At 42.8% G+C, this 13,529-nt stretch overlaps 1 protein-coding gene across 1 annotated transcript in view; it reads right to left on the reverse strand.

Annotated features, from left to right (window-relative positions):
• Nucleotides 1-13,529, reverse strand: part of LOC142074954 (terminal uridylyltransferase 7-like) — a 51,134-nt gene that overhangs the window by 19,872 nt on the left and 17,733 nt on the right. The window contains 3 exon segments of the mRNA XM_075135966.1: nucleotides 8,945-9,064; nucleotides 9,808-9,934; nucleotides 10,730-10,799. Coding sequence (XP_074992067.1) covers nucleotides 8,945-9,064; nucleotides 9,808-9,934; nucleotides 10,730-10,799 — 317 coding nt within the window.

A 13,529-nucleotide genomic window follows, 5' to 3' on the forward strand; every position in this document is an offset into this window, starting at 1 on the left:
ATGTAATTGGTTATGGAAACAAGAACGAGCACACTTAATCTAACAAGTGTAAGAACCCATTTTTAAAAAGGGTAAAAAGTAGGACCCTGGGAACTACCAGCCAGTCAGCCTCACCTCCATGCACGGTAAGATCATGGAACAGATCCTCCTGGAAGATATGTTGAAACATATGGAAGGCAGGGAGGTGATTAGAGACAGCCGACATGGCTTCACCAAGGGCAAATCGTGCCTGACTAATCTAGTGGCCTTCTATGTCGGAGGGACTGCATCAGTGGACAAGGGAAGAGCTACAGATATCATCTACCTGGACTTCTGCAAGGCCTTTGATATGGTCCCCCACAACATTCTTACCTCTAAAATGGATATATGGGTTTGATGCACGGACAAGGAATTGGCTGGATGGCTGCGTCCAAAAGAGTTACAGTCAGTGGCTCAATATACAAGTGGAAACCAGTAATGAGTGGTGCCCCTCAAGGGTCCATACTGGGACCAATATTATTTAATATCTTCATCAATGACAGAGACAGTGGGACCGAGTGCACCCTCAGCGAGTTTGCAGGTGACACCAAGCTGTTCACCCATCATATTGTGCACATGTCTAGCTGTATGCTGGACATTTTGTCCAGAAGGATACTGTGAGAGACAGTATCAAAAGCTTTGCTAAAATAAAAAAAAACCACATCCACTGCCTTTCCTTCATCTACTAGGCGGGTAAGCTTGTCATAAAAGGATATTAAGTTAGTAAGGCATGACTTTACCTTCATGAACCCATGTTGGCTTTGACCAATGACTGCATTGTCTTTCAAGTGTTTTTCAATAACTCCCAGAATAATCTTCTCCGTAATTTTACCAGGCACCAAAGTGAGACTGACAGGCCTATAATTACCAGGGTCTTCTTTCTGTCCCTTCTTTAATATTGGAATAACATTTGCTAGCTTCCAGTCGACTGGGACCTCTTCAGTTTCCCAAGACCATTGATAAATAACTGAGAGAGGTCTCGCAATAACATCGGGCAACTCTTTCAGTACCCCGGGATGAATCCCATCGGGCCCTATAGACTTATGTGCATTCAGTTGCAGCAGCAAATCCCGTACAAGTTCAAAGTCAACTGGGAGCTTACCACTCCCCCAGTCGCAGTCCTCCTACCCAGGGCTCCGGGGGTCCCAGGGCCCAACACTGGTATTAAAGACAGAGGCGAAGAAGGCATTAAATGTCTCTGCTTTATCTTCATCCCTATTGGTGAGGTGACCAACCTCATCAAGTAACGGACCAAGGTTTTCTTTAGTCCTCCTTTTGCTGTTAACATACTTAAAAAAAGACTTATTTGTTATCCACCACAGTACTATCCAGCTTCCACTCCAATTGAGCTTTGGCCATACAAATTTTCTCCCTACAGTGGTGAACAGCACCTCTGTAGTCCTCCTGGGTAGCCTGACCTTGCTTCCAAAGTCCATACACTTTCTTTTTCTGCCCAAGTTCCAGGAGGAGATCCCTGTTCAGCCAAGCCGGCCTTCTGCCCTGCTTGCTTGACTTCCGACACATTGGAATCACCTGCTCCTGCGCTCTTAAGAGATGGCTCTTAAAAAGTGACCAGCATTTATGGGCTCCAATACCCTCAAAAGCAGATTCCCATGGGACCTTACTAACTCGTTCCTTGAGCAGCCTAAAGTCTGCCCTCCCAAAATCCAGGGTAGTAGCTCTGCTGACAGTTTTTCTCATATCACCAAAGATTTTAAACTCAACCATTTCATGATTGCTGTGGCCAAGACAGCCACCAATCATCACTTCACCCACAAGACCATCTCTATTTACAAACAACAGATCTAAGAGGGTACCTTTCCTAGTTGGCTCCCTTAGCACATGTATAAAAAAGTTATCTTCAACATGCTTCAGGAATTTCCTGGACCTGTTCATGTCTGCTGTATGATAGTCCCAGTTAACATCTGAGAAGTTGAAGTAGCCCATAAGGACAAGGGCAACTGATCTAGAGATTTCCCTTAATTCCTTATAGAATAATACATCGGTGTTATCATCCTGGCTGGGTGATCTATAGTAGACTCCCACAACAACATCCACTTTATTAGCTTTCCCCCTAATCCTTACCCAGAGGCTCTCAATCATGTCATCCCCAACTGCAAGCACTGTACAGTCCAACCCCTCCTTTACATACAGCACTACCCGTCCGCCTCGCCTTCCCTGCCTCTCTCTCCTGAAGAGCCTATAACCATCCATCACAGCACTCCAGTCACAGGACTCTTCCCACCAAGTCTCACTTATGCCAATGATGTCATAGCTCTGGGACTGAGCCAAAGCTTCTAGTTCCTCTTGTTTATTCCTCATACTGCGTGCAGTAGTGTGCAAACATGTCAGATGTGCTCCAGTGTACTCAGTACATCGTGGAGCAGAGTAAAAGCCCTCACTAGCACACCGTCCCTCAAACATTGTCATGCCATCCCATAGCTTATCACTAGTAAGCCTGATTTTATCCCTTTCTCCCTTTGAACGTAGTTTAAAGCTCTTTCAATCAGCCCCCGCGAACTCGTGATCAAAAATACTTTTCCCCTATTGAGAAAGATGAATCCCATCAGGCCCCAGCAGGCCTGGTGTCGCATAGACCATCCCATGATTGAAAAACCCCAAATTCTGTGGGTGACACCAGCCTCGGAGCCAGGTATTGATAAGCTGGGTCCGCCCGTTTCTTTCGATGTCATTCCTTACAACTGGGAGGATAGAGGAGAATACTACCTGCACTCCTGATCCCTTTACCAATCTTCCCAAGGCCCTGAAGTCTCTTTTGATTGCCCTTGGACTTCTCATCACGACTTCATTGGTACCCACATGAAAAAGCAATAACGGATAATAATTTGAGGGACTGTAGTGGTCATGGTCACGACCTATGAGGTTTACCCGACCCACGGATGTGTAAAGATTGTGATCGTGGGGTTCTCAGGATTCTGAAATACACAAGGACATGGAGGTCCAGGTTTCTGAGAATTTCTTTAACACAAATTACTACAAAACTACTATTAGTAAAAACAAATATATATATATAAATATATACTACAAGTCACTACAAAATTGCCACTAGGAAAGCAAGTATATATATTACAAGAGTAAAGCAAATATATGTATATTACAAGATATTACAGAATTCTAACTAATGAAACAAGTATATACTCATGAACCTTTACCTGTGTGGATGCCTATAAATATATTGTGTGAAGTGTTACCGGTACAACACTCACCAAACTGCTCCCAGGAGTAGGATGATGGAAAAAGTCTCACTTCAAAGATAATCTGCATCACGGAGTTGAGAGTCAGCCAGGTTTCTCCAGCAAGGGTCCGGTCTGTCCGGGAGATCTCGTGCAGAGGCGCTCTTGCAGAGAAGCTCATTTTGGGTAGGTAGCGAGTTACTTTTTATACCTTTTTGGTGTAGATACATAAGTGGGCGTAGGACATCAGTTCCTGGAATAGTTGTTGCCGACTCCTGTTTTCCTGGAAGGTTAGTTCATTATCACAGTTTCTTTGTCCTGCCAACTACTCCCCATCAAGGAGGTGAGCTTATCAGGGATGTCTTGGGACTCCAGCTAAGGAGATATCCTCCTTTGTCAGTATGTTTACCGGGTTGCCTTTGTGGAGGCTCTGTCAGGGCTAGGAAGTTTCCTGGTAATGTCTTTAACCCGAGCCCCAGGGAGGCAGCAAACTTCCTTAAATGGTGGGTCTGGTCAGCAGATTGAGCCCTCTGTTCCCCTCAGAAGGGAGTCACCTATGACAATAACCTGTCGTTTTTTTCTTCATGGAGGTGGTCATGATGCGGGGGATAGGCTGACCTGACCTTGGTGACTCCTCTAGCATAGATGGATTGTCATCCACCTCATCATGTCCCTGTCCTTCCAATTCCAGACCCTCATATCTGTTGTGTAAGGGCACCTGGGAAGGCAAGGTAGACAAGGAGGAGCTTCTCCTGCTGCCCCAAAGAGAGACTTATGTCCATTCACCTCTCTCTCTCAAGTCACTGCCTTCTGCCTGGTGGAGAGAGGGTGCAGGATCCCCCCTTGTCATGTGTTATGCCTAGTTGACATTTCTGTTCCAGTGAAGGCAAAGTATGGTTCCACCAGTCCTTCTCAGACTCCTGGATGCTTCTCAATCTGTACACTTCCTCCCAAAGCTCAGCCACCAAGCTGAGCAGTTCTTCTACCTGGGTGCACCTCCCACAGGAGTTCTCACTACTGCCCTCAGACACCAGTAGAAACCTCGGGCACACCCTGCAGCCAGAGACCTGGATGGCTGCATGTTCCCTTGGGAGCTCTGTCTCGGTAGCTGCATCAGTCCCAGTGGGTGCTAATACCACAGGGGATGCAGAGGACATAGCTTTCTGTCAGGTGGTCACCACTGCTTGAGCTTCCTGCGGGGTTATTATGAACGGTGGCGGGGGCTTGGTGAAGCCGCAGACCCCCAGTGTCTTGGTGTCCTCCAGCAGCTGGTCATCCTTGCTGCCACCTGGTCCCTCCCCACACACAGCCCAAGGATGTCTGGGGCCCAGAAACAAGTCTGTTTTGCCTGTCACGGTAATTGCTAAGTGATCGCCCTGTCTTTATCTCGACCCACAAGCTTTTTCATCTTATTTTCTCCCCTGTCCTGTTGAGGATGGGGAGTAAGAGCGCAACTGAGTGGGGTTCTGGCAGCCAGCCAAGGTCAGCCCTCCTGTGGTGGGTTGACACATATTCTCACTCCTCTCTCCCAGCTGCTGTTGCACAGTGGTTTTTTACCCTTTCTTAAATGTTATCACAGAGGCGCTACCAACGTCGCCGATTGGCTCAGCTTTGGCCACTGGCGGGTCCATCTTGGAGCCAGCTGGAACTGTCTTCTCACGGAAGCCACCCCTGAACCCCTCCCCACTACCAAAACCTTGCTACATAAACTGAACACACCTCCACACTCACTTAGATTGTGTTGTTCAAGGCAGGCTGAACTACATTTAGTGTCTTCATTGGTGAAGGATACACCGGAGTCTCCACTATCCTGTTTTTTTTCTACTGTTCTGATGACATAATTTCCAAAATATTGAACTGAATTAATCACTTCAGCTATCTCCAATGGGGTCCTTGGTTTACTATTTCCTTACAAGTAACTGTATGTGATACCAACCCTAAGCTACTGAAGGTTTACTTGGTAACTCATGTCAAAGAGCATAGAGCAGTGAATACGGACAAGGAACTCTAATTTCAAACACTGTTTAGAGAAACAGGATGAGTACTAATCAGTGATTGTGACCAACTTACTTCGTAATAAAGATCTCAAGACCAAGGCCTTTGGATGGTTCAAATGAAGCCCTTGAGACAGAGTGTTTTGGGTTAGCCCTGATAAGCAGCTAAGCACCACACAGCTACTTGCTCACTCCCACCCAGTGGGAAGGGGGAGAGAATCAGAAGGGCAAGAGCGAGAAAACTTGTGAGTTGAGATAAAGACAGTTTAATAGGTGAAGCAAAGCTGCATGTGCAAGCAAAGCAATATAAGGAATTCATTCACTACTTCCCATTGGCAGGCAGATGTCTAGCCACTTTCCATGAAAGCAGGGCCTCAGCACACATAACGGTTACTTGGGAAGACAAATGCCATAACTACGAACGTCCCCCCTTCCTCCTTTTTTTCCCCCAGCTTTTATTGTCATATGGTATGGAATATACCTTTGGTCATTTCATTCGGGTCAGCTGTCCCGGCTGTGTCCCCTCCCAACTTCTTGTGCATCCCCAGCCTACTCGCTCAGGGGGCAGCATGAGAAGCAGAAAAGGCCATGACACTGTGTAAGCACTGCTCAGCTATAGCTAAAACATAGGTGTGCTATCAACACCGTTTTGGTCACAAATCCAAAACATAGCACCATACCAGCTGCTATGAAGAAAATTAACTCCATCCCAGCCAAAACAAGTACACAGAGTCAAAGCTACACTTAGAGAGCAAAGGAAGAACTTTTGACTCCCAAACTGAATGAAAACTGAAGAAAAAAAAAAAAAAAGAAAGATTAGAATAGGTCATGTGGTGCTGTAATGGTCAAACTGTAAAAGCAGAAAGTGTTTTAGCACAAATACAAAAGCGTTTCCATGCCTTGCTCCCATGAGCTCTCTGAGATTTGTGAGAAATCAAAGATTTTTGAGCTTTGGGCAGAGAGCACAAAGTGACAAGGAGCTCTATGGAAATGAAATCAGAAGGGGACTGACTTTGTTGCGTTACCTAAAAGAGAGAACAACATCTCAAAATCAGTTTGGTGAATTGGAAGTTAGACACTAGAGGAAAAGTAAACCCTTAATTTTCTGATTTTTCTGTTCAAATGAACCAAATATTTTGCTGACCTCAGGGTCTGAATTTCAAAGGGGGCTGAAGACAGGCTTAGGCCTGCTACTATGGTAAATTCCAAAATACCCAATTACTGACCGCAGAAGTAATCACTGTTCCCGAGATTAGCATCACTCTGAGTTTGCTTCAAAAATTCACTTCTAACAATATACCATAGTACAGAGACCATTAACCTGCCTTTTTCAGTTACCAAATAAGATATGCCTGAAGGCAAAACGGTTATTAACAGCCAGGGGTAGGAGTTACATCTTTAATTGGAAACAGCAACACCTGCAGGGGAGTATAATAAAAGCATATAACAAGTACATAAATTAATGAATTATGGGGACTGTAACGAGCGAAAAGCAGGTGCAGATCCCTCAGGGACAAGGCACAACACTCTTCATCAATGACAGACACAGTGGGACCGAGTGCACCCTCAGCGAGTTTGCAGATGACACCAAGCTGAGTGGTGCGGTTGAATCGCTGGAGGGAAGGGATGCCATCCAGAGGGACCTTGACAGGCTTGAGGAGTGGGCCCATGTGAACCTCATGAAGTTCAACAAGGCCAAGTGCAAGGTCCTGCTCCTGGGTCAGGGCAATCCCCAGTATCAATACAGGCTGGGGGATGAATGGATTGAGAGCAGCCCTGCAGAGAATGACTTGGGGATATACTGGTGGATGAAAAATTGGACATGAGCCGGCAATGTGCGCTTGCAGCCCAGAAAGCCAGTCGTACCCTGGGCTACATAAAAAGAAGCGTGGCCAGCAGGTCAAGGAAGGTGATTCTCCCCCTCTACTCTGCTCTCGTGAGACCCCACCTGGGGTACTGCATCCAGCTCTGGGGTCCACAGGATGAGAAAGACATGGACCTGTTGGAGCAGGTCCAGAGGAGGGCCACAAAAATGATCAGAGGGCTGGAACACCTCTCCTGTGAAGAAAGGCTGAGAGAGTTGGGGTTGTTCAGCCTGGAGAAGGGAAGGCTCCAGGGAGACCTTATTGCAGCCTTTCAGTACTTAAAGGGGGCTTATAAGAAAGGTGGAAAGAGGCCTGTAGTGACAGGACAAGGGGCAATGGTTTTAAATTGAAAGAGGGTAGGTTTAGATTGGACATAAGGAAGAAATTTTTTACAATGAGGGTGGTGAGACACATAAACAGGTTGCCCAGAGAAGTTGTGGATGCCCCATCATTGGCAGTGTTCAAGGTCAGGTTGGACGGGGCTTTGAACAACCTGATCTAGTGAAAGATGTACCTACCCACAGCAGGGGGGTTGGACTAGATGACCTTTAAAGGTCCCTTCCAACCGAAGCCCTTCTATGATTCTAAGAACAAAAATGGGCACCATAAATAGAACAGCTGAATGGTGTCCTGAAGAATTAGATTCTGGATCTGTGTCCATAATAGATCTCCTGATATATAAAGTAGTAAAATGCAATTCAGGCTTTAAATAAAAAAAAAAAAAAACAACATCCTCTAAACCCCTCGTCTGATCCCTCAAGGCAGATATCGCACCAGTGTCCTCCCTAACTGTGGTCTACATGTAGTGACAACTAACCTCACCTTTGCCAAGTCAAGCCATGTACCCACAATGGTCCTCAGACTAAGTGTTCCCTTGCTTAAGTTCTCAGCTAACTAGATCTGATAGGTGTACTTTTTGTAAGGCTTTAACAAATTTAAAAGGTCAAGCTCTACACAAGACTGTGACCTCTACTACTTTCATTAAAATTGACAGGGGAATGAAATGGCAGTAGCAGTCATGCTTTATTTCCAAAAAAACAGTTATAGTTCTCACCCTGAAGGTACTTTTATTGGAAAAGGAGATTACTGACTTTTGGTCTCTGTTCTAGGAACTGCTTAGACATTTCGCATTAGTCTTCGAATAAAATACATAAGCAGCATCAGGAACAGAAAGAGCTCAGGAGCTCAAGAGAGCTCCTATAATAATCCTTCCACTAGGTATCTTTATCTGGCCTGAGGAGTGTTGCATTCTTGCCTACACAGCGGCATAATTTCACCTAGAAGGGTTGATAGTACCCTCAGAGCTGGGTGCTTAGGCTACTCTCTTGGAAAGCATTAAGAGATGGGTCTGAATCCCTTCATGCTGAGGAGGGCATAAAAGACATTTCCTACTTACTAGGCACATGCTTTGACCATTAGGCTTATACATAAGAATCTGAGTACCATCACTACTATTTCTAAACAGTGAGCCAATCTTCTTCACTAGAAATGAAGAATTAGATGTCAAAGTCCAAGACATTGTTTTGGGAGGTAGCTACATGAATTCAGAGTTGTCAAGAGTTTGGAAGAAAGGCTGAAGAAATGAGGAAGTAGGTGGTGGTGTTATGAATCACATTCTTCAATGCCCAACTCTCCCTATTCACTAAAGTTCAACAGAAGCACTTAATCCAGTGATTACAATTGTGAATTGAATCCTTAGAGCCAAGCATACAAAGGTTAGGTGTAGCCTGGTTGAATTCTTTCTGAATTTGAGCAGAAGTGACTGGCTTATGGTTTGTGCTCAGTAGAGCAAGAAGCTGACACGTTACAACACCACAAGTGAAGAAAAGGATCATCCTCTCATTCATAATATTCAGTGTATTAACACACATACCCATGATCCCAAATAAACAGGTAGAAATGGCTCTTTCCTCTGTTGCAGAAAGAAAATAACCATTAAAGCAAATACATAAGGTGACCAGCCTCCTTCTTCAGGATGATCAACACAGCACAACTGTAAAAATAAATTGTGCAGTCATTAAAGCTTCAAGTGACACTGAAAAATATTCTTATAATTTTTATTCATAAGTGCGTCACATTAAACTCAGACATCTTTGACCTCCTCTTATGAGATGGACTTGGTTCTGAAGGCCTTTATATTTACTGGAGTCATATTACTACTATAATCTTTTCAGTGTGAGTCCTACTATACAAATATACTGCAGAGTCATAGTATGCAGAATGGCAAAACAGAGAGCATACTGTACATTTGCAAAAAATTATACATAGATATAACAGAAGTTCAAACTCATGTTTTTCTTAAGTCGTACTTTAATTGCATGCACACAAAGTTTTGGAACAAGTTATTTTAATTTACAAGAAAATGTTTTTATCTACATATAGAAACAAACAGTTTTTTCTTTCAATTTTTTCATGATGGATTAAGTTTATGGTAAACCGGTGATTCCATCTTATATACATTCCTCTGACTTGCTTGGTAATGTAGAAGAACAGGACATTTACAGTCTGTGTCATTGGCTGAAGCTGAAAATTCCACTTTTGAAATTTTACGTAACACTATAATGTACAAATGCTAATTATATAATTTATAAAATTTACAATTTACAGATATTTTAAATATCCCTTTTCCAACTATTTCCATAAAAAGAGTTTCAACAGCTGTTTTCTAATCCATACATACAGTCTCACTAGCATAACATTAATGTTCACAGATGAGGGAATACAAAGAACTCTTACCTTTGCCCAGTACCTGAAGGCAATCACTAAAGGTACAACAATGGGTTCTAGTTTTCCAAGTGTAGCCAAATGGTATGTTGTCAGACAAGCATTCTCATTCCCTGCACTTACTTTACAAATAAGGCCACTAAAAACCGAAAAGAAACAAAGTAAAAGATCTTGGAGGTGTTGTAGGAAAAGTGATAGGTCAGATGACATCTCACAAAACATTACAGCTGGAGGCTGTAAAGAAAGATTTAACAGCCTCTCAAAGACACCAAATACAATTAAAATTTAAGTACTTGTTTCTAATTACTAATTCTAATGACATTATTTCACTGAACTAAATCTTACAGTATTAATTTCCTTCATGAATCAAGAACATCTTCCCATACCACACCATCATAAAACAGTTTCTATGCGGTTTCTAGAGCACAAGAAAAATTTTCAAACAGTGAAAGGTCAAGGTAGCAGCAAATACTGGTAAAATTTCTGCATCAGTAGCCATTTATAGAACATTTCATGAACCTTAAGGGGTATCAATTAAATGGGCAAAATAAAATGCCTTTCTCCCATTCTCAACATATTACTGAAGCTAAGCAAGCTGCTCTTGCCCTTAAAGAAATTCGTAATTTAATATAGTATCTATATTATCTAGAAGAAAGAAAGGAAATTTCTTCTTAAGCAATCATCCCAACTGGAGGGGTAAGGGTACATGCTAGAAGCCATAACTGTTTAGAGGATTGGGAAACAGGTAGTTGAGGACAGAACAAACTTTACCCTCTTATTCTAGGCTAGAAATGACTTGCCCATGAGTGTTAATTTGCTTTTCAAGATCCATGGAACTGTAATAATTTCGTACAGAAATATAATTTTTCAGTTATTGGTATATATAATTTACATTGTGTGTTCTAATAGCATACAACAAAGTGACAACTGAGACCTTTGCTTTTCTCTGCACACCACCACTGGTATTCTAGCATGGAAATCTGCATCAACTTCAATAAAAGATCCTAGGGGAGGGGAAAGAAAAAGCCACGTTAAGCATGGTAATGATAAAATAAATGCTGAACTGGAAGTTTATGCAACTAGAGGAGTACAGCTAGATTCTGAATCTCAATTTCTTAATTATCTCAAAATCAATAATTTAATTAACTCAGCCAAGAATGCAGTACATCAGATCTGACCGATCAATCCTGTCACTCTTATAAAGCAAGTTTTTAAAATGTGATGGGAAGAATGTGATCTATACTCTGTCAAGCAGTGTTTAAAAAAATACTTAAGAAAAAAACAAACTTTTCCAAATTCATATAGACAGTAGGTTTAATACAATTAAGCAGATTTTTTTTTTCAAGTGTTGGTTTTTACTGCAGACAGATTAAACTCTAAAACAACTTCAGTATTTCAGGCATACAGACAGACCAATGACATTTGTAAAACAACACTAGAGTGAAAGATAAAAAAAAGCAGAGCATTACATCAGTACTGAACAGAAGAAAGTATCTAAGTTTATTTTCCCTGGTAATCTAGAAATGCTTAATGTTAGTATTAGAGCAGGCTTACTGACATGATATAATGCCTTGTTTCTATACTTCACCTTTTATTTTTTCCTCTCATGCTTTATATAGGCTTCCAAATTCAATTCAGCTTCATTTTTATCTTAACACTAAAAAAGTTCATATGCCACTGCGTTCCTTTTTCCAAATGAACTGTATTGCGATCCATACTGGACTTAATATTTGATGTTTCACTGGGCCAGATCCCAGGGGACACAGGTGCAGATCCCTCAGGGACAAGGCACAACACTCAGCGAGTGCAAGCTCTGGCTTTACTGAAAGCATAGCGTTACCATAGTGGGAGCCCCTCCTAAAGTTAGGTTGGAGATCTCTGTACTGCATTGTGCCGGAGGGAGATCCTTAGCAGAGGACTCTTTCCCACCTACTACCCATCCACACACACTGTTGTTGTAGTATGACTGTACAAGTTAGCTGACTTCAAAGTTACTACACTTACTGCTAACTCATTTCAATTTTATAATCAGGAGGGAGAAAAGTCATTACAGAGATAGAATTAAATCTGGCCAGGTGCAACGAGCGAGGGAAAGCAAGCAGTCGACTCAATGTGAGTGATAGGGCAAGCTTTCACTTTATTGCAAAACTCTACACATATTTATACATTGAGTTCTACCTTATGCATACTTGTCTATAAATCATTGGCTTAGCTCTAAGAATTACATTATCATATTCCTCCTACTTGCGGTTACTGCTACGTGGTCCGGGTTCCATCCTGTTTTTCTTATACAGTGCTTTCTCAAAGTACAGTGCTTCCTCAATTCTTATACAGTGCTTCCTCAAAGTACAGTGCTTCCTCAAAGTTGTTTATCTGCACAGTGCAAGGTCAGTACGACCTTCTTTTCTCCCTTGTCAGCATGACTCGGAATTTACCACCGCGGCCTAGTCTGGCTAACTTATGTCAAGATTGAATCACAAGGCTCCTCCATGGAGCCATGACCGCGTTCCCTCATCCATTCTCCAACAATTCCCCCTTTTTCTTTTTGGACCACCAATACATTGTGGTTCATTTTTGCAACATTATGTAAAATACAGTAATATGCTATTTTTACTATAACTATAATTGTTAATAAAACGCCAAGCCAGCGCAATCCTTCTTTAATCAATGACAAGAGCCAAGGAGACAATCCTCCAAACATGGACTTGAACCAATCGTCAAAAGGACTGTCGCTCTCGGTAACCCTTCTTGTGTGGTCGCGCAGCCACTGCAGTTGCTTCTGAATAGAGTAACTGTGATTTGTGAGATTAAAACAACACATACCATCTACATCTTCACAGCCATGTCCTTGAGCTAATAATAGAAAATCAATGGCTGCTCGATTTTGTAAAATGGCATGGCGCAAGCTGTCCATGTCTTGAGCCATTTCTGTCAAGACTTTGGTGGTCACGTTAGCTTGTTTCACCGACCAACATGCTAACTTCTTGAGTTGAGCCAGCGCTTGCGCAGTGCCTATGTTAGGCACTAGGGAAGCAAATACATTGGCTGTGGTCGACCATAAATCTACATTGTCGTTACAATCTGCCTGCAATTGATGTATAGACCTTTCGTGTCGATTTGTCGCTACTGTAGTTATATTGAGCCAACTTTGTCGGCTAACTGTGAGCAGAGTTAATTTACCTACATAACAAGGCCCTCCAAAGGCGTTCTTTGGGATACCAGGCCATGCTCCCTCCCAGCCCCCTGCACATCTGGCAGGGCATGGGAAGATGAAAAGTCCTTGACTAGCGTAAACATTACCTAGCAACAACCAAAACATCAGTGTGTCATCAACATTATTCTCACGCTACATCCAAAAACACAGCACTATACCAGTTAATAGGAAGAAAATCAACTCCATCCCAGCCAAAACCAGGACAGTATCCACCCCTTATTCCATACCATTTACATCATGCTCAGGTCCCACACTATCCAATACATTCTCATTACCCACCATCCCCCTTCCCATCTTTTGATATAATACACAGATATCATTTCCTTAGTCTATGGACCACCCCTGTAAAATGTCCATAAAATATCCATAAATGTACACAAAGTGTCCACTGCGTTCATTTAGTCCATGACTTTGGGCTCCATCTGTTATGGTGGTCACTCAGGTCAGCAGAGGTGGTGTGTTGCGTGGAGTTACTGGGCACCAAAGCCGGCTCAGGTCGGGTCACTGCTGCACTTGCGCT

Source organism: Calonectris borealis, chromosome W, assembly GCF_964195595.1.
Source record: "Calonectris borealis chromosome W, bCalBor7.hap1.2, whole genome shotgun sequence".
In the NCBI taxonomy this organism is placed as follows: domain Eukaryota; kingdom Metazoa; phylum Chordata; class Aves; order Procellariiformes; family Procellariidae; genus Calonectris; species Calonectris borealis.